Below are 21,406 nucleotides of genomic sequence, written 5' to 3' on the forward strand. Positions count from 1 at the left end.
GTTACTACCTTTTGTGACACAAACTCACGCTCTCTTTTACTGTGTGTGAGATAAGGTAATCATGTAAATGGAACTATCCTACACGAAGTGCGGCTAAAAAATACATTAAAAGCAAACCTCAAATAACATGCATTTATGGGTGGGAATATGAATGTAATGATAACATTATGGGTGCTACCTCTAGCAACAGATATGAGAGAGAGCTAACACTATAGGCTGTTAAAGAGCATGTCAGCAAGCGTTGATACATGGCAGTTTTCGATGCAGTCAGGAACCTTTTAACAAAGGATGGGTATGTAAACTCATTTTTATCACACACGGGCGCAAACACACACACAGACAGTGTACTTAACAAAGAATAAATGTAAATGCACTTTCTCAAGCAGGCATGCAACTTCAGCAGAATACTGTATAGCACAGCATTGTTTACACCAATACAAATGCTGAAAGGTAGCAAACGAGAAACTTGATATTCGGAGAGAAGCAAAAGCATAGCATGTATGCCAGAGGGAAAAGTAATTGTTCACTCCCCAGTATAGCATTCCTTCCTCAACTGACAAGACCACACACACACACACAATCCAAGGTCCAGTTTAAGCAGGTACTGTAAATTGTAAGACGTTCTAGTGCCCTTTGCCTTCTGTAACCAACCAGTATAGCAAATGCAGTCTGTCACCCAAACCTGCATTAGCTATTAAACTAAAGTCGTGCTTTACGTATTCCCAAACCTTGATGAAGTAAACAGAGGTTGAGCCCTGTGGGAGAATACCGAACCCATGCAGAGACATGCCGAGGAGGAAAAGGAGAAAGAGTTGTCTAAAAGGACAGACAACTTGGCTTGGAACAGGAGGGAGGAGATTACTCTTTTTTTTTAGCCGGTTGTGACACGTTAACAGCGAATATTACTGGTAAATTCACTGTTACCCTAAGATATTTCTATAACGCTGTCCACACTGCCATTCAGTACCACGAACAAGGACAGACCATAAGACAAAGAAAACCAACAGACAGTTTACCAGTATCAGGAATTGTATTTATTATATGTATATAATTGTTTAATTCATAATACTCAGACGATAACCCTCAATAGCTCATATCTGTGAAAACACTACTAGTTATAGCACAACCATAAGTGAAACAAAAAAGAGAAAAACATTAATTTAAAAAAAACCTCCCTTATGTATAAAAATAAAATAAACAACTCACTATAATAATAAGAACAGCCATTTAATTAAAAAAGGACATTATTTAGAAACCTGCCTGACTATGCATGTATTGTGTGCATATGTGGTGTGCAATGATGTGTGTATCTGTGAAAAAGTGAGTGATTGCGTATTGCAAACATGGTCCCGTTGGTTCATTCGCATGGTCCTCCGATGAGACTGGCGGTCAGTTGGGTCGTGTCGCTGGTGGGAGGGGGGTAAAAAGGGGTTGGGGGATAGTAAAGCAGCTTTTGGTCAGAGAACGACAGACAGTCACAAGAATCCAAACATGCAGATACAAGTAAGGGGAAAGCCTCTGGAGTGCGTTTCAAAACAATAAAACACAGAGAGACACATGCATACATCCTGTCGATTGGAGTAGTGTCTGCTGTGTTTCAACCACAGACTATACACACACAATGAAACAGTGCGGACCAGGGTGTGACACCGCAAACATGTGTTAGGACACTTGACACGCACACACTCAATAAAAAGTGTGACGAGCTCCAGTGAGCTTCCATGAAAAATCTGCCCAGAAAAGCAAGCAGATTAGAGGGAGGAAAAAGAAGAAATGTAATTAACCGCAAAAGAGTAGGCCAATGTCTTGACTTAAGGGAAACAGTTAAAAAATAAAACAAGAAAGAAAGAAAAAAAAACAGAAGGGGAAAAAGTTTGGTTACTGTGGCAAAGTGCAGGTGCGCTGATTGAGATGATTGACGCAAGTAACCCCTCTTCCCCCAACATGACTGACAGATGTCACTCAAGAAAGGCTCCTCACCTTTTAAAATCGGATCTGCTGTAATTTCTAGCCATGATGGGGAATTAGTTCGAGAGAGGAGAGAAAAAAAAATGTACAGGAGGAAATAAGAGAAAAAGAAATGAGTCAACAAATGGCAGCACAACCTGGGATGTGGTTTGGGAGGTCTCAGCCAATCAGAAGCAAGATAAATGTAAGGTGGGTGGGACCTGAGAGGGAAAGCCCTTTGAGTATAGCATGGCTGGTAATCGAGGGATGTGGAATGGATGATACTGCACATATGCACTGATAGATCAGAGGTGCGTTCACTTCACTTGAATGTTTGCTACGTTGCAAAAACATTCTTGAACACACTTTGATGTGCGTTTGCTCATAACTGACAGCGTTTTAAAAAGGGCAGTAACCATGCTGACAGCATTACCCAACCCCTCCCTGTTTATCAACTGGTCGTTCAGTACAGCATTGCTTGCGTTCAATTGAATGTTCCAGAATGTACTGAACACAGACCTGGCCTCAGATTTACTCTCCGCCTCCTCTATTGACTAAATGTAAGGATTAGGAGAGGCTAAACTGATCCCAGATCTGAAAGTAGGGCCACTTCTACCAATGAATAGAGGCTTATAGCTTCTGAGGGGCTGAGGATGTGCTATGGCAAAATGGAGCAGTCCACTGTTAGATGTGAGTGGAAAATGTGACATTCGGAGATCTGACAGCGATGCGTTAAGCTCTGAGCAACAATCACCATAAAACAAAGAGCAAATCAGCCACTAATTACCATAGACACCGTAACCATGGCAACCATTATCAGTTTAACACAAGCTTGAAGTATATGTCAGCCGGAAATCTGCTGATTCTGCCTGCCACCCTCCACAACTAAATAAATGAACAGTATTTACAGATCACTGTCCTCCCTGAAACGATACCAGACACATAAGGGAGGAGAGAGGGAGGAATGGCAAACAGGCAGAGAACTTAACATTTTCTAATATGGAGGCTGATTTCAAGTTGAATTTGGTTTTGGGCAAAGAGAAACATACTATAGGTACCCCTCTCCAACAAAGATTGGAGTTTTTTTTCTTAACCTCCCATGTAAGGACCGGTGAGGGTCTGTGGCATGTCGCTGATCGGTGTTAGTGAGTCAGAGACTAGCACAGAAAGAATAGGGAAATCACATCAGCATGTCTAAGATGTGGGGTTATCCTGCCTGTTCTAGGTCATGCATTTCTATCGGAAAACTCTGAAGTCCTCTTTATAAGTGTGGATAGAGAAAGCCAGCTGTGGGTTACAGTACAAAGAGCATTCAAGCCATTTCTCATCTCTCCATGCCTCCATCCCACTCTCCCTTTGCCACTTTTGTACATTTCAAGAATGTATGTATGTTCATTTAGATGAACAACATACATCATTTCTAAAGAAAAGACAACGAAATATAAAACTTCAACATGCCAGTAAAATGTAGAATGTTTGTTTTTGCAAGTAAAGAATGTCTAAAAATCAGTGCCCCCACCCCCAAAAAAACCCATTAAATTATTGTCAAATATAAACTTCAAAACATACAAATACGACTCCTGACTGATCATAAACATTCAAATAACGGTGTACAAACCAAACCGCCACGAGATCACTCAAACAAAACCATGTATGTACACATATAACCAGCACCCATCCATCTTTTCTTTCTCTTTTTTTCTCAAACAACAATTCCATGGAGCAAGACAGACAGTTAAGGTGTTGGTTAATACAGTAACATATACTGTGGCTAGTGAGAAAGAGATGGAGAGAAAGAGCACAGATTTACAGAGAGGGGAAAAAAGAACAAAGGCTCACAGGGAAGAGTGGTAAAATGGAGTCGGTCAGACGGGAGTAAGATTAAGGTCTTGCTTTTTAAACAGTACACACTCCTCGCAGAAAGCGGTTAAAGAAGAGATAGAGGGAAGAGTATCCTGATGGTGGTTCAAATGAGCACCGTAGTACTTAAAGAAAATATCCACCCAAAACCACTAATTCCTATCATTTACAGTGTCAACGTAAGAACAATATATTTGTGAACAAATGTTTCATTTTGTTGTTATAATAAGGTTGGTGGCAACATGTGAAAATGGAACCCACAATCCAATGCTCTCTTTATGGGCTGGCTGGCAAGCTGGCTAGTAAAATGTAGCTACACAAAATAACACCAGAGTCAATATCAGCATGTAAAATAGTTGTAAAATTGCCTAAACAAACAGCACTATCAATTTAGGAGTCTACAATCTCACTATGTTTAACCTGCAGCTCGATGTGCCTCGCAGAGCAGAGTCTGACATACGCAATGGAACCATGAAATGCATCATCAACTTAAAGAGCAGACAAATAGGAGAAATGTGGTGGACCCTCTGTTTAATTACATATTTCGAGGTAGGAATAATCCCAAAAATATGATCAATGGCTCATTCGAGAGAAGACAACCTCCCATGTGACATCAGCCAGTATTCCAAATCTGACATGTATTATAGATGTTTTTGCGATATAACAGTCAAATTCCTATTAACTTACAGTGTAGTGAGAGCGGCTTTATCACAATGCTACGACATACCATCCGAATTTCTGCCTGTTTGATTGGCAATAGCTCAGGATACACATGAAATAACCCAGGAATCAATAGAACGTCGCTGAGATGCACATAAACAAAATAACATTCAAAATGGGTGAATCTTTCCTTTAAGTAAACAGTCCCCCCACCAAAAAAAAAAAACTTCCCCGCGATAGAAATAAAAATATATATATAAGAAAATACTAACTGTTAAATGTTTCTGGTCCTTTTTTTTTGTATGCTGTATATATATATATATATATATATATATGTTGTTTTTGTATCTTGTCGTTTGGAGTCTTCCTGTTTCAAGACTCGCTTTGTCACTCGTCTTCAAAGCTGAAACACATATGAACAGGAGATGAAAATGACAAAAGAAAAAACGTCACAGCTAAAAGTGTCTTCATGTGTGAGCAGAATGTCCACCTATCTTTTTCAAAGCTCTAGTAAGCGTTATGGAGCGATGTGAGTGTATGTATGCGTGTGTACCTCTATGTCTCAGGAGCCCTGGTAGGTGGCCTGGAAGCGGAGCGTCTCTTCAAAGATGAGCTCCTTCAGCTTCTCCTTAGGCAGGTCATCCAGCTCCATGGTGAAGGTGAACGGCTCCTCTGCTACAGGCTACACACACACACAATGAAAATACTACACTGAACAAAAGTCGAAATGCAAAATGTAAAGTTGGTCCCATGTTTCATGAGCTGAAATGAAAGATCCCAGAATTTTCCATACGCACAAAAAGCTTATTTCTTTCAAATGTTGTGCACAAATTAGTTTACATCCATGTTAGGGAGCATTTCTCCTTTGCCAAGATAATTAATCCACCTGACAGGTGTGGTATATCAAGAAGCTGATTAAACAGAATGATCATTACACAGGTACACCTTGTGCTGGGGACATTAAAAGGCCACGAAAATGTGCAGTTGTGTCACAACACAATGTCACATGTCTCAAGTTGAGGTAGCGTGCAATTGGCATGCTGACTGCAGGAGTGTCCATCAGAGCTGTTGCCAGAGAATTGAATGTTCATTTCTCTAGCACAAGCCCCCTCCGTCACTATAGAGAATTTGGCAGTATGTCCAACCGGCCTCACAACTGCAGATCACATGTAACCATGCCAGCCTGAGACCTCCACAGCCGGTTTCTTCACCAGCGGGATCATCTGAAACCAGCCACCCGGACAGCTGATGAAACTGTGGGTTAGCACAAGGAAGAAACAGTCTCAGGGAAACGCATCTGTGTGCTCGTTGTCCTCAACCGCGTCTTGACCTGACCGCAGTTCATTGTCATAACCAATTTCAGTGGGAAAATGCTCACCATCGATGGCCACTGGCACGCTGGAGAAGTGTGCTCTTCACAGATTAATCCCGGTTTCAACTGTACCGGGCAGATGGCAGACAGAGTCTATGGCGTTGTGTGGCCGAGTGGTTTGAGGATGTCAACAGAGGGCCCCATGTTGGCGGTGGGGTTATGGTATAGGCAGGCAAAAGCTACGACAGCTGATGAAACTGAGGAGTATTTCTCTGTAATAAAGCCCCTTTGTTCAGAAAAACTCATTCTGATTTGCTGGGACTGGTTCCCCAGGGGGTGGGCCTATGGCCTCCCAGATCCACCCATAGCTGCACCCCTGCCCAGTCATGTTTAATCCATAGATTAGGGCCAATGAATTTAGGGCTAATGAATTTATTTAATTTGTCTGATTTCCTTATATGAACTGTATCTCAATATAGTCATTGAAATTGTTGCATGTTGCGTTTATATTATTGTTAAGTATATTTTCTTAAGTGTAATAACAGTATACAACAAAATAGGCTACAGTACACGAAATCATAACACCTTAGGGCGCTTTCACATATGATCCTGGAGCGTTTGGTACCCTGATCCATAGGGATGTAACTATTCACAACACGCATCAGTCCCTGATTCAAATTTTTAAGATACGACTGCATCGGTCCACGGACACCAAACCGATCCAAATGCAGCACGCATAGTCAGAAAAAAAATAGATTCAAACGTTCAGAATTGCCGATTCACATTTTGTTGTTGCTCATATTACTTTCTACTTTCTGAAAATCTCATACCGAACCGTTCAGCACAGGGACCTCGTTTCGGTCCGCACTGTGAACCCAAAAAATTAATTCAAGAAAATATATAAAAACACTAGGCCTATAGGCTATGCCTACGTTATGTTGTATGCCTCGAGTCAATCTGAGCTGGGGAAAAAAACCATTTCAGACTATTCCGTTGAAACAACTAGTGCCCATGCAAACATTTTAATCTCAATTGCCGCATTTCAAACTGTCCTTTTGTGATACGCAGCCGGGATCCAGTTCTGTACAATGGCGAGTGGTGGGGTCGATAAACCAGGAGAATTCTCCATCATCAACATCAGGAAAAAAATTTGGCTTGGCCCCTAAGACCCTAACAAACTTTTACAGATGCATCCTGTCGGGCTGTATCACCACCTGGTACTTAGCCACTGTAACTAGCCGGCTACCACTCGGTTACTCAACCCTGCACCTTGGAGCCTGCTGCCCTATGTACATAGACATGGAATCCCTGCTCACTTTAATAAATGTTTGCATACTGTTTTACTCATGTCACATGTATATTACTGTACTCTGGTCAATGCCATCCTATTTAACTATTGCTGTGTGTGCGCGCGCACATACACAATTCTATCCTATGTATTCTACAAATATACCAAATATTCTATGCACATACTGCCCATAATGTCTATACATCCCATCACATACATATACACTCCAGACTGACATTGCTCGTCCTAATATTGCTACATTTCTTAATTCCATAATTTTACTTTTAGATGTGTGTATTGTTGTGAATTGTTAGATATTACTACACCGTTGGAGGAACACAAGCATTTCACTACACCCACAATAACATCTGCTAAATGTGTATGGCACCAAAATTGGATTTCATTTTGACGGGCCGACATCACCCCAGTATTCCTACCACTGGAGCAAACAGCCCTTCGCAGCGGATTCTGACCAGGCCAAAGAAATTACAAGAGCGATAGGTATGTTTATAGCCACAAATATGCACCCATTCTCGGTGGTTGAGAAGAATAGGGTGTTTTCAGCACCTCTTGAAAGTGCTTATGAACTTCGCCCTCTCATACCCATTTCAGCAAACAAGTAGTACCCACTCTATATAAGCAAGCTGAAGTCGTCAATGAATTATCCATGCACTTACTACATACTGTACGAACGGACTGCCAGGGCAACAGAGAGCTACTTAGCAGTTACAGCCCATCACATTAGCCCAGAGTGGGATATGAGAAGTACAATGCTACAGTGGGTTTGTTGAAACGTTACACGCCTATCAGTATCCTAATCAAACTGCGCACTGTGCCCAGCCTGACACCCTGACCAACGCGAGGTAGGCTGCCTGTCCTGAATCTTGCACATCTGCACAGCACCTTCAGCATTCAAATGCCAAAATGGCTTGCGCGATATTAGGCTTTATTACTATAGTTGAGTGACAACTCATATAATTTGCTAGGGTATTATCATCTATACACTGTTGAAAATGGTGTTTTACTGGAATAAAAGTAAGCTACTGGCTATACCTGCTGAACGAGGCTTGCTCACATACATACAGCTCAGAGAAGCCCAGCTCATGAGATCCAGCAGCAGATTTCTAGTTAGAATGGAAAATGTGTTTATTCAACAAATGTTAGTGTATCAAATCACATCAATTTGTTCTCTGAACTGAATCGCTTCAAACTAAAATGTATCGTTCTTGTATCGTATCAGAGCCCATGTATCTAGATACGAATCGAAATGTCTTGAGGGAAAGATGCGCATCCCTACTGATCCACGCTATAAAGTGATCCTGGACAACACCCTGTCGTTCTCAACTAACATCAAGGCGGTGGCCCGTTCCTGTAGGTTCATGCTCTACAACATCCGCAGAGTACGACCCTGCCTCACACAGGAAGCGGCGCAGGTCCTAATCCAGGCACTTGTCATCTCCCGTCTGGATTACTGCAACTCGCTGTTGGCTGGGCTCCCTGCCTGTGCCATTAAACCCCTACAACTCATCCAGAACGCCGCTGCCCGTCTGGTGTTCAACCTTCCCAAGTTCTCTCACGTCACCCCGCTCCTCCGCTCTCTCCACTGGCTTCCAGTTGAAGCTCGCATCCGCTACAAGACCATGGTGCTTGCCTACGGAGCTGTGAGGGGAACGGCACCTCAGTACCTCCAGGCTCTGATCAGGCCCTACACCCAAACAAGGGCACTGCGTTCATCCACCTCTGGTCTGCTCGCCTCCCTACCACTGAGGAAGTACAGTTCCCGCTCAGCCCAGTCAAAACTGTTCGCTGCTCTGGCCCCCCAATGGTGGAACAAACTCCCTCACGACGCCAGGACAGCGGAGTCAATCACCACCTTCCGGAGACACCTGAAACCCCACCTCTTTAAGGAATACCTAGGATAGGATAAAGTAATCCCTCTCACCCCCCTCCCTTAAAAGATTTAGATGCACTGCTGTTCCACTGGATGTCATAAGGTGAATGCACCAATTTGTAAGTCGCTCTGGATAAGAGCGTCTGCTAAATGACTTAAATGTAATGTAAATGTATAAAGCATGTGCAAAACGCAAACGAACCATGGCTGAAACAAATCCTGTTAAAAGATTTAGATGCACTACTGTTCCACTGGATGTCATAAGGTGAATGCACCAATTTGTAAGTCGCTCTGGATAAGAGCGTCTGCTAAATGACTTAAATGTAATGTAAATGTATAAAGCATGTGCAAAACGCAAACTAACCATGGCTGAAACAAATCCTGGACCTGCGGGAGTAGTGGGACCCCAATCCAGGACTAAAGTTTCAGGTATTGTGACTTGACAGTGTGAGCCGCGTGGAACTTTTTGACCGTTAGAAAGCTAGCATGTAAAATGTGGTCTATTTCTAGGCATTGTGAAAGCAAAACATATTTTGTAGAATTCTCAAACACTTCAGGAAATTGAACCAGAGTAATGAATTTCATATGTGAAAAGGGCCTTCGATGGTTTCTGGACAGGGCACTACAGTATGTGAGGGCGGCCTGCTGCTGTCATACCTCGTCAGTGGGGTCGTAGTACTGCTCCAGATAGGGATGAGCCAGGGCCTCCTCTACCGTGATGCGCTTGATAGGGTTAAAGGTCAACATGCGGCCCAGCAGGTCCAGAGCTGGAGGGAGGGGAGGAGGGAGAGACGGGTGTTGTTAAAAAGGTCTTTAACAGGCATTCTGATTCCCATGTAAAAGCCTTTTGAGTTACTCAGCTATAATATTTGTTTTGGATAGAAATGCTCAACATCGGAGAAAAATGAATTTCTCCCCCTCTCATGGCTAACTACCAGGAAGTTTGAAAAGACATACTGAGTGGGCCGGGGAGCTTACATTCATGAACTCGCCTTGACTGACAGCTCTTTGAAACACCTACACAACCGGTCAAAAGTTTTAAAACACCATATCTGTTATTTCATAGTTTTAATGTCTTCAACGCTATTCTATAATGTAGAAAATAGTCAAAACAAAGAAAAACCCTTGAGTGAGTAGGTGTTCTAAAACTTTTGACCAGTAGTGTGTAAATCAACTTGGATGCAGTGGGGCCGTTTTGCAGTAAAATCATCTCGAGCTAATTTTGTGAGACACAAAGCAACTCAAAGCACATCGAAATTGCATCAATATTTGGCATGTCTCTTGGGATGCGGTTCACAGCAACACTGACGGATGTGTTGACAACTGAATGACTCTTCCCCCCCCTTTTGTTTCAAGCTGGCTGAAGACCTAGCTAGCTAACACCAGACACAGATGAAAGGAGAAACATACAAGTATCTTTGCCATAGATGAAGTGTAAAATTTGTATTATATATTTGCTGACAGTCACAGTTTGGCACCCTTCGCCAATGTTGGTTACAAGGCTATACTTGTTTAAATTAGGTAAGGGAATATTATGTTACCATTGGTGTATTACAATTAGTTAGGGTGATGTCACCCTATCCCGTTTGACATGGGGGAGGGGACCACCAACTTTATGATCAAACTTGATCAATGTAGTCATTTTCATACTTTGGTCAACATACTTTGATCTTGTTTCATCCAAATTGAATGAAAAACAGGATTTTTAATGTTCATGACCTTTAAACGGATAGTTCTTCCCAAAATCAATAGATTATCCATAAATACCACAATCCAACATGAAAGGGAAGGATAGACACCTAATGTTACCATTTGAACTAGGTTGAAGTCTACTCGGTGTACCAAAAGCCAGTATTCCCATAAGCTCACATATGAGTAGGAAAACAGTGACCACTAGTGAAGCTAGGAAAAGGGAAGTGTGAGTGTGTGTGTATGCATGTAATGCTTGCAAATGCATTTGAAAACTGTGAATGTATGCATTTTGTGTGTGTTAGCATGGGAAGGTGTACACACATACGTGTGTGAAAAATAATAAAACAATGCTGTTGTACTTGCCTTTCTTGCACTGACTTAGCTAATAGCTGCTTTATTGAAGAACAGTCTTACTTACAATAACGATCTTACCTAGTGACTAAGATGAATGCACTAAGTCACTCTGGGTAAGATAAATTACTATAATGTAATAATGTGTGTATATGTGTATTCTACCCTTGCTGTCCGCCTTGGGGAACAGCTTGTTCCAGGGGACCTTGGGTTTCTCAGGCAGAGACTGCAGGTAGTTCCTGGCCTTCATGTTGATGATGCAGTTCAGGTCGTCCGGAGTGGGAGAGCCCAGGATCCCTGCACAACCAATCACACACTTTAAACATGGGTCCTGTTCAGCAGGACACAAGGTAGCAAACAGTTGAAATGCTTTGAAAATGGAAATATAACATTTATACTGAACGAAAATTATAAGCACAACATGTGAAGTGTTAGTCCCATGTTTCAGGAGATCCATTTGTGCACAAATTTGTTTACATCCCTGTTAAGTGAGCATTTCTCCTCTGCCCAGATAATCCATCCATCTGATAGGTGTGGAATATCAAAAAGCTGATTAAACAGAATGATCATTACACAGGTGCACCTTGCACTGGGGGCAATAAAAGGCCCCTCTAAAATGTGCAGTTTTGTCACACAACACAATGCCACAGATGTCTCAAGTTGAGGGAGCGTGCAATTGTCATGTTGACTGCAGGAATGTCCACCAGAGCTGTTGCCAGAGAATTTAATGTTAATTTCTCTACCGCATCGTTCTGGAAAATTTGACAGCATGTCCAACCGGTCTCACAACTGCAGACCACATGGAAGCAAGCCAGCACAGGACCTCCAAATTGTCTGAAACCAGCCACCCGGACAGCTGATGAAACTGTGGGTTTGCCCAACCAAAGAATTTCTGCACAAACTCTCAGAAACCTTCGCAGGGAAGCTCATCTGCGTCCTTGTCATCTTCACCAGGGTCTTGACCTGACTGCAGTTCTGCGTCGGAACAGAGTTCAGTGGGCAAATGCACACCTTCAATGGCCACTGGCACACTGAAGAAGTGTGCTCTTCACCAATGAATCCTGGTTTCAACTGTACCGGGCAGATGGCAGACAGAGTCTATGCCGTTGTGTGGGCGAGTGGTTTGTGGATGTCAACAGAGTGCCCTATGGTGGCGGTGGTGTTATGGTATGGGCAGGCAAAAGCTACAGACAACGAACACAATTTCATTTTACCAATGGCAATTTGAATGCATAGATATACCGTGACAAGATACTGAGGATCTATTTTTGTTCAGTGTATAAGGCATGTTCAGGTAAGTTTTGCATGTTCACCCTTCTCACAGACAGAAGCCAAAGTCAAGGATATTTCCAAAGGGTATTTCAGAAAAGAGCACACAGCAAGTCATGCAAAGGTTTGAGGGAGTGTCACACCCTATTCCCTTTAGATTGTCCTACTTTTGACTAGGGCCCATAAGGCTCTGGTCAAAAGAAGTGCACTAGATAGGGATTAGGCTGCCATTTGGATCGCAACCTGTCTCTCTCTCACCCAGTATGTGGTTGAGCTGGTCCAGGTAGTGCTTCCCAGGGAAGATGGGCCTGTTGGACAGCATCTCAGCCAGGATGCAGCCCACTGACCAGATATCAATGGACTTGGAGTAGCCCTGAACAACACACGGAGTTAGTACAAACACATTCATTCACATACACAAAGGACTAGGCGTAGCCCTGACAGAGAAAACATGGTCCACAGACATGGAATCAATGCACAGTCCACACACACACCTTGGAGTTGAGCATGATCTCAGGAGCCCTGTACCAGCGCGTAGCCACATACTCTGTCAGGAAGCCTGTGTGGTCATGCTCTGGGTCAGCTATCCGTGCCAGCCCAAAGTCACAGATCTGACGGAAGAGGCTCGTTAAAACACGCAGAGAAGCATGTAGACACACATATGCAAAGCTTCAACTTAAGAAACAATTTGCAACAGAATCGGCGGAATAAATACGGGCCTGTTCATGCCAGCAAATCCTCACAACGCCCTCTCCTGGTTAGAGTGTAGATACTTTTCTTCACACCTTGGTTAGACCCTAACCACTGGTCCAAGGTTAGATTTCCCCACTCTCTAATGGTTATGATTGGGTGATAGCTAGGGTAAACATAGGCGTATTCATAAGTGTCTCAGAGAAAAAGTGCTGATCTAGGATCAGGTGCCTCCTGTCCATTAGTGAACTGAGTATCACAAGTTCACGCCCAGTGGTAGACAATAGTTAAGGCTCCCAAGTGGCGCAGCGGTCAAAGGCACTGCATCTCAGTGCTAGAGGCGTTACTACAGACCCTGGTTTGATCCAGGGCTGTATCACAACCGGCAGTGATCTGTAATCCCATAGGGTGGCGCACAACTGGACCAGCGTTGTCCTGATTTGGGGAGGGTTTGGCCTGGTTAGGGCGTCATTGTAAAATAAGAATTTGTTCTTAATTGACTTGCCTAGCTAGATAAATAAAAAAGAATTGGCAAGGCAATACTGACCATAGAACAGCACTTATACTCTGAAACGTTTTATAAATATCAGCCCCGATCTTAGACCAATGGGTAGCTAACCATGCCTTAAGGTTACAGTTGGGGTTAGTTATAGTGTTATAGTGTTGGGGTTAGCAGTAGTAGTATTGTAGATATAGGGTTAGTAGTAGTATTCTGGTTATCATTACCTTGAGGTCGCAGGTGGTGTTGATGAGCAGGTTGGAGGGCTTGAGGTCACGGTGCAGCACGTTGGCAGAGTGGATGTACTTCAGGCCTCTCAGGATCTGGTACAAGAAGTAGCAGGTGTGGTCGTTGCTCAACATCTGGGTCTTCAGGAGCTTGTACAGGTCTGTCTCCATCAGGTCCTGCACTATGTAGCTGGGAAACAAGGGGTTAAGGAGCCTAACGAACAGAGGGGGACCAAACCATAATCCATGTTATTCTGTTAGATCTAGGCTTGAAAAGGTCCGTCTCCATGAGGTTCAGCACTATATAGCTGGGAACCAGCAGGGGGCACCATTTAAAGAGACAACAGAGGATGAAGAGGAATATGACAGTTACAGGCACTACGGGTCAACAACCACATATCCATTTGAACCTGACCGTAAACAATTCCCTGTAAGTGTGAATTTTTGGTGGAGTTTTAGTAAACATAAAGGCCTTTACACACCCATAATATCGCGTAGTCCCCCCTGTATTGCTAACATTTACTTCCAGTAATTTTCGCTTCAGCGCAGGTCCAATGAATTTGCTTATTTTACAATGCTTCTGCATGGAATTATAACACTGAAAACAAAGGTTAAGTCATCAACCTAGGAACAAGGAAATACTGCATTCATGCAAAACATTTAGGGACTGCACGTTATTTATAATGAGGGATACTTGGAGAAAAATTGGACAACTCTTAAATGAAAATGGATGGCCCTCCCTTCAGTAAAATATTTGTACCAGACCCTCCCACAAATGTAATTTTTTTTGGACCCTCCCCTATACCCAAAATAATAATTAAAACAAGGTAGATAGCAGAGAAAATGCATACCATTTACCCTCACTCCTTGGACAGACCAGAGCCTTAGCTATGCAGTTTCAGAAACTGTTTTTTAAACTTTATAATAAAAGCATTTTTTTTTTTAAATGTATTTACCTTTATTTAACTAGGCAAGTCAGTTAGGAACAATTGGGACTCCCAATCACGGCCGATTGTGATACAGCCTGGATGAATTTCATAAATCTATCAAGGTATTTGCTGGTCTGAGAAAAAAAATAGCCTTTGATAAACCCATTTCATGCAATTCTACATCATTTTATATGAGTGGAGAAAAGCTGAATATTTTTTTAATACCACACCAGAGCATGTGAGCTGAGTGGAGCGAGGAGCCATGCTTGTGTGATTTTGCAGGTGGGTGGAGCAGATGTAAAAAAAAATAATAATAATATTTATAATAAAAATTATTAATAACAACGTTGGCCTTCAACCCAGTCCAATTTACAATCCGGGGACTGTTCAGCCATGAGCATGCTCTTCCCTGCATATTTCGGTTCCTTAATTACTATTATTTTAATTAGGCCTATTCTGTTGTATTTATTTAGCCTACCCACCACTAGTAATAAATAAAACAGACCAGACCAGACCAGACAGACAGACAGAGCTAGCCAGTTTCCCCATTTGTCTCTGATTCAGATGGGTTGGGTTAAATGTGGAAGACATTTCATTTGAATGTATTCAGTTGTACAACTGACTAGGTATCCCCCTTTCTGGGTAAAAGAATACACGTCCCTCATGCACTCGATGCGGCGGGCCCTCAGGATGTCGTTGATGCTGATTATGTTTTCATGGCGGAACCGCAGCAGGATCTTGATCTCCCTCAGTGTGCGCTGACAGTACGTCTGATGCTCAAATGGACTGATCTTCTTAATGGCCACGCGAGAATCTGTCATGACGTCATTGGCCGAGCTGCGTGGGGTGGAGGAGAGAGAAGATAGAGGGAGAGATATGGGGGAGAGTTAGGAGAGATGGGATGTAAGAGAGAGACAGGGAGAGAGAAAGATGTGGGGGAGAGATGGGGAAGAGAGGGCTCCAGTTACAACCTGCACAATAAGCCCAGCACATTGCATATGACATGGCAGTTCTTTATAATAGTGACACAGTGATGACTGACACGTGAGCATGAGCACAATGAGACAACCAGAGGAACCATTGCAGAAGAGGGGCTCATATTGAATTATTAAAGGTTAGGCTCTAATTGACAACTTAGTAAATACAACTGTCAAGGAAATGTAAACGTTCTTGAGCCATTAAAAATAAATATTCAGTCTATACACGGTTTTGATTACATTCAGAGTGTGCTTGCTATGGCGTGCCCTAGGAAGTTCTGCATTTGGTCAAAAATGTCAAGTATGAAATAATGGTGTAACACTTTCCCATTGTTTAGATAACTTGGATAAGGCCAGAAATGCTTGCCCTGACTCGCAAGTCAAAACTTGCCTTGCTGACTTGACATCCATACACCTACAAGAGGTAGATAAAATGTTGATACTGCATATAGCTGTAAAGTCTGGTTTCCTTTACCATATAAGGACCAATAAAAACATCTGAAATCGTGCTAAACTCAATCTTTGATCTTGCTTAATTAAACAATTATCTCGCCCACCTTGTGCACTATGCAACATTGCACAGAAAGCCTCGCGAGACATTTTCTATTAGAAAACTAGTGGTACGATCAGTGAGGTTGGTTAACTAACCAACGAACTGTTTAGTTAGCTACCGGTAAATAACTAGCTAGTAACAGTTGACCCCTCAAAAATCGACTCACGCGGTGTGAACGATGGACTGTTTAAATGTATCAACATTACAAAGACCTGCGCAATCACTTCATCCCACTTCCTGTATTGAAAAAGATTTTGGCAGCCTCATAATAACCACGCCTATTAGCGACTTAGCTAGTTAGGTAGCTAATTGTAAGATAACGTTTTTAGCTAGCAAGTTAGCATGCGTTGCGGTTATAATATAGCTAGTTAGTTTGCAAACTAGCTAAATTGCTAGCGTTGTTTGCCCCAATGTACTACAAATGACGTATGCTGTGTCTTGTAGAAACTAGCTTGTTCGTTTTATGCAATTGTGCACGTTACTGTGATACAATAGGTGGGCATCAAAACATACTAAAACCACACAGCGTAGCTAGCTAGTAATTACCTACAAACCTAACTACTGTAACGTTAGCTAGCTAAGTGAGCCAAACGCTGTTGCTAGCTAGCCAGTTAACTACGTATAAATAGTTTCACTACCAGTGGTAACGTTAAGTGCAATTGAATACACAACAAGGGTATGTGCAGACTTGTGCGTTTACATCCAGATAACGTTAGTTGTCAATATGTCAATTATTAGGCGATATGGGGAGGCAGTGAACTAGCCAACGCCTTCAGGCGAAGCTTAGCTGGCTTGTTTAATATATACTGAAGGCAACGTTTTTACGGCGAACATTATTTTATCTTACCAAACCATTCCATAGGCCCCTTCCCCGATGTACGAGAGGTTGACATAGCGGGGTCCAACGTCAAAGTTCTGCCCCTTTACCACCTCCAACACGGGCTTGATCCCCGCAGCTCCAGTAGCTCCCGGCTCAACAGCCCCGGCGGTACCAGTATTCGATCCTGTAGCTCCAGTCGAAGCAGCACTGTTGCTCGAATCCGCCATGATTCCGTCTAGAAATCTACTATTTTCAGTCAATATTTGGGAGGTGGCCTGGCGTAAACTCTAGAAATGACTTCAGGTTGATAGGAATGTTAAATATATTTCCTTGGTTCGTTTCGTTGACGGATGAATACGAGTCGTTCAATGCCCCCCTCCAGAGTGTGTAAATGAATTCGTTTCTAGTTCTTCTTTGCTTTGGAATTTTAGCAGCGGTTGACATCCCAACTATGCGTTACTGCCACCATCTGGATGGCAGGCTGAATAGAACAATTTAAACCGAACCCAAATAAAAGGGAAAGGGGGATACCTAGTCAGTTGTGCAACTGAATGCATTCAACTGAAATGTGTCTTCCGTTAAGGGGGATACCTAGTCAGTTCCACCTGAATGTATTCAACTGAAATGTGTCTTCCGCATTTAAAAGTGATCCAATTGATTGTGATAAAAACCTTTATTTCCCCATTTTCCCCACACCCAGGACATGTTTCATGTATTTTTACAACCCATTTTACATGTACATGTTAGTCATTTAGCAGACGTTCTTATCCAAAGCGACTTACACTTATTGCATTCACCTAGGGCCTCCTGAGTGGTGCAGCAGTCTAAGGCACTGCATCTCAGTGCTAGAGACGTTACTACAGACCCTGGTTCGATCCCGGCTGTATCACAACCGGCCTTGATCGGGAGTCCCATAGGGCGGCACACAATTGGCCTAGTGTCGTCTGGATTTGGCTGGGGTAGGCCATCATTGTAAATAAGAATTTGTTCTTAACTAACTTGCCTAGTTCAATAAAATAAAATCTTAAGATAGCTGGTTGGGACAACCACATATCACAGCAGTGGTGGAAAAAGTACCCAATTGTCATACTTGAGTAAAAGTATAGATACCTCAATAGAAACGTACTTAAGTAAAAGTCACCCAGTAAAATACTACTTGAGTAAAAGTCTAAAAGTATATGGTTCTAAACATACTTTAGTATCAAAAGTAAATGTCATTTTTAAAATATACTTAAGTATCAAAAGTTTTTAAAATATTTTTAAATTCCTTCTTTTAAGCAAAGCAGATGGCACCTTTTTCTTGTTTTTAAAATGAATGGATAGCCAGGGGCACACTCCAACACTCAGACATCATTTACAAAAGATGCATTTGTGTTTAGTGAGTCCACCAGATCAGAGGCTGAAGGGATGACCATGTGTTGTTGTCTTGATATGCGCGTGAATTGGACCATTTTCTTGTCCTGCTAAGCATTCAAAATGTAAGGAGTACTTTTTTTGCGTGTCAGGTTAAATGTCTGGAGTAAAAACTACATTATTTTCTTCAGGAATGTAGTGAAGTAAAACTAAAAGTTGTCAAAAAATAAGTACTTTACACCACTATATCACGGTCATTGTAAGTTCATTGTTTCCATTCATACTTGAGTAAAAGTAAAGATACCTTAATAGAAAATGACTCAAGTATGAAGCATGAACAACAATCACATGAAGGTTTTGATAAACGAATTTGAACACAGATAGGGGAGGTGTAAGCAATATATGAATATAGTGGATAGGATAAACAACCAATGTTCCCTCTAAACTTCTGCGTGCGCGCAGTAGTCCCGAGACTGCTGCGCAACATTTCTGTAGAAAACTTAACAATAATGACGACACCTTCGCCGCTCGGGGAGTTTCAGCGACGAGACAACGTCGAAATTAAGGAGAAAATGGTGGCTGTTGGCAGTAGATACACTCAATTCAGCTGCCGGGTTTGCCAACTTTTACCGTTTCATGTGTCTAGACTAGAGAAACAAACTGCATTCCCGGTATGCCCAGAGAGCAAATCAAGTGCACATTCGGTTTCCGCGGGCTAATCGGCTGGCTCAGATGACGGTGTTTGCAGGAATGAAGAAGGCATAAAAGAAAGCTACAGCAAAATTGATACTGTGAGATTTCAAAACCATTTTCACTCAGCGCTACAAGTACTTCAGAAGTAATAAATGAGTAGGAAAGTGTTACTATAGCCTTTTTCTTTTATTTTTTTTCTTAGGGGTGGATCAGCTTAATATTGCTGAAAGATTGTTGCTTCCATCAATGTAATTGTCTGCATCATTTCCAATCCCCATATCTTTTTTTGTTGTAAATATATATCCATATATGCACATTTAACAGTTGTTAAAGTACTTTGTGAATTTCATCAGGTTCTTAACACAGCACGCGTCCAACCTCGGAGGAAACACCGTGCACCCGGCCCGCCACAGGAGTCGCTGGTGCGCGATGAGACAAGGATATCCCTACTCACCAAACCCTCCAATTGTGCGTAGCCCCACGGACCTCCCGGTCGCGGCCGGTTACGAAGGAGCCTGGGCACGAATCCAGAGTCTCTGGTGGCACAGCTGGCGCTGCAGTACTGCGCCACCCGGGAGGCCGTACTTGTACTTTTTAGGATGAAATTAACATTCTGTATTCAACATGTGGTTAAAAGCTAGCTAAGGTATTAGCAGGCCATTTATTGTATGTGTGAACGATGGCTAGCACCTCGAATGATCCCAGTCCCTTGTACTGTGCATATGTTGTAGAAAGAGGCGACGGTTCGCAGAACATATATTCTCTAATGTTTTATTTTGATTTTAGATGCAGATATGTGGTTTTATCTATGTAAATATATGTTATGTGTTGATACATAGTAAGGAGAGGCTGTACTCATTTTTGTATTCTAAAATCATTTTGATGCACTATGAGAGAAAGAGGCAACGATGCGCAGAACATAGGTGCTCTACAAATGTTTTATTTTCATCTGGATGCAGGATGCAGAGAGTGAATTCTGATTAATTAACAAACCTGATCTCCAAAGTCCACGTCTATAGTCTCAATCAGCCACACACAACGCAGAGTTACAGCGGTGCAGTACAGCACCGATTACACATATACATACACATACCTATATAGATATACACACTTTTTTTAGAATATACCTTTATTATTCTCCACAAACCCTACCACCCTTCCCCCAATTGGAGTAAACGAATAAAGAATAACACTTAGGCTTCTACCTTCAGTTTATACATATTATACCCATTTTACAGACACAATCTATTTTACAATAGTTATATTTTGTTTGTTTTTAGTCCTTCCTTTATTTCTGATGTTCATCCAGTTTGATTTCTATTTGTAACTGCTATTTCACAAAATTTCTGAACCTACATACATTTAATAAACACCGTATGTTTTACATTGGTTATCTTGTTATTAGTCCAACCCTTCAGCTCCATTAAACCCCTCCCATCTATCTCTTAACACCATCCATTTGGATTTCTATTTGGCGTATATTTTTCAACTGTGCTGTGATGTTTCACAAAAGTGCTGAACCTTTCTATTCTCATAGCTTCTACAGATTGTAAATTAAAAATAAAGATTTTTGATAAATTCATTTTTGTATTATTGAATCACCCAGTAGTGCTTTCTGCAGTGTTAGTTCGAGGCAAATGTTGCAATTCTTCATCCATTCAAGGACCTGTGTGCAAAAACGAGTTACATATGGACAATGCCAAAATAAATGATCGAATTACTCTGCCTCCTCATAGCAAACTCTTCAGAGCTGGAAAGATTGTATCCCCCATGTCCATTACATTCCATTGGTTGCAAGAATTTTTTATAGTATTTAAATGTAAAAATTCGAAGTTTTGAATCTGGCATTGTTTTGCATATCAATTCATAAACCATGTGCCATGGAATGGGTACATCGAAATTCTCTTCCCAACTATTTTGCAATTTATATGGCACAGCTGTCAGTTTTTTTGGTGCTTAAATGAAATTGGTATATGTTTTTATTTATCACACTTTTCTTTAACCATTTATGTTCTTTAACCGGGTAATATTACTCTCTCTCTCTACTACCTCTCGCAATGTATACCAGAGTAAAATATTTAACACTGTTTCAATGTTTTGCAACAGTTATGAAAGACAATTTTGAGGAAATTATTAATATAATTACATATGTGATAACTTTATGTAATAGATCTCTCTCTCTCTCTCTCTCTCTCTCTCTCTCTCTCTCTCTCTCTCTCTCTCTCTCAGGCTATGAAAAAGACAAAAGACATGACATTGACTGCTGAGTGTTGAACTTTTGCCCACTCTATAGCCACCTGTTTATTATTTGACCCTAATGGTCATCTACGGATGTTGGAACATCTTGAATAACAATAAGGGGCACATGTACTCTTAAACGTCCACTCAGCACAGC

At 41.9% G+C, this 21,406-nt stretch overlaps 1 protein-coding gene across 1 annotated transcript; it reads right to left on the reverse strand.

Annotated features, from left to right (window-relative positions):
* Positions 1-1,011: 1,011 nt before the first annotated feature.
* Positions 1,012-17,386, reverse strand: LOC115145247 (mitogen-activated protein kinase 1-like). The gene is made up of 9 exons (XM_029686672.2): positions 16,993-17,386; positions 15,270-15,452; positions 13,687-13,876; positions 12,765-12,881; positions 12,529-12,643; positions 11,167-11,298; positions 9,616-9,725; positions 5,021-5,149; positions 1,012-4,870 (listed from the first exon to the last, which is right to left on the reverse strand). The coding sequence occupies exons 1-8, from the start codon at positions 17,190-17,192 to the stop codon at positions 5,030-5,032; spliced, it is 1,167 nt and encodes a 388-aa protein (XP_029542532.1). The 5' UTR covers positions 17,193-17,386; the 3' UTR covers positions 1,012-4,870; positions 5,021-5,029.
* Positions 17,387-21,406: the final 4,020 nt, after the last annotated feature.

This window comes from Oncorhynchus nerka, linkage group LG17, assembly GCF_034236695.1.
Source record: "Oncorhynchus nerka isolate Pitt River linkage group LG17, Oner_Uvic_2.0, whole genome shotgun sequence".
Lineage (NCBI taxonomy): Eukaryota > Metazoa > Chordata > Actinopteri > Salmoniformes > Salmonidae > Oncorhynchus > Oncorhynchus nerka.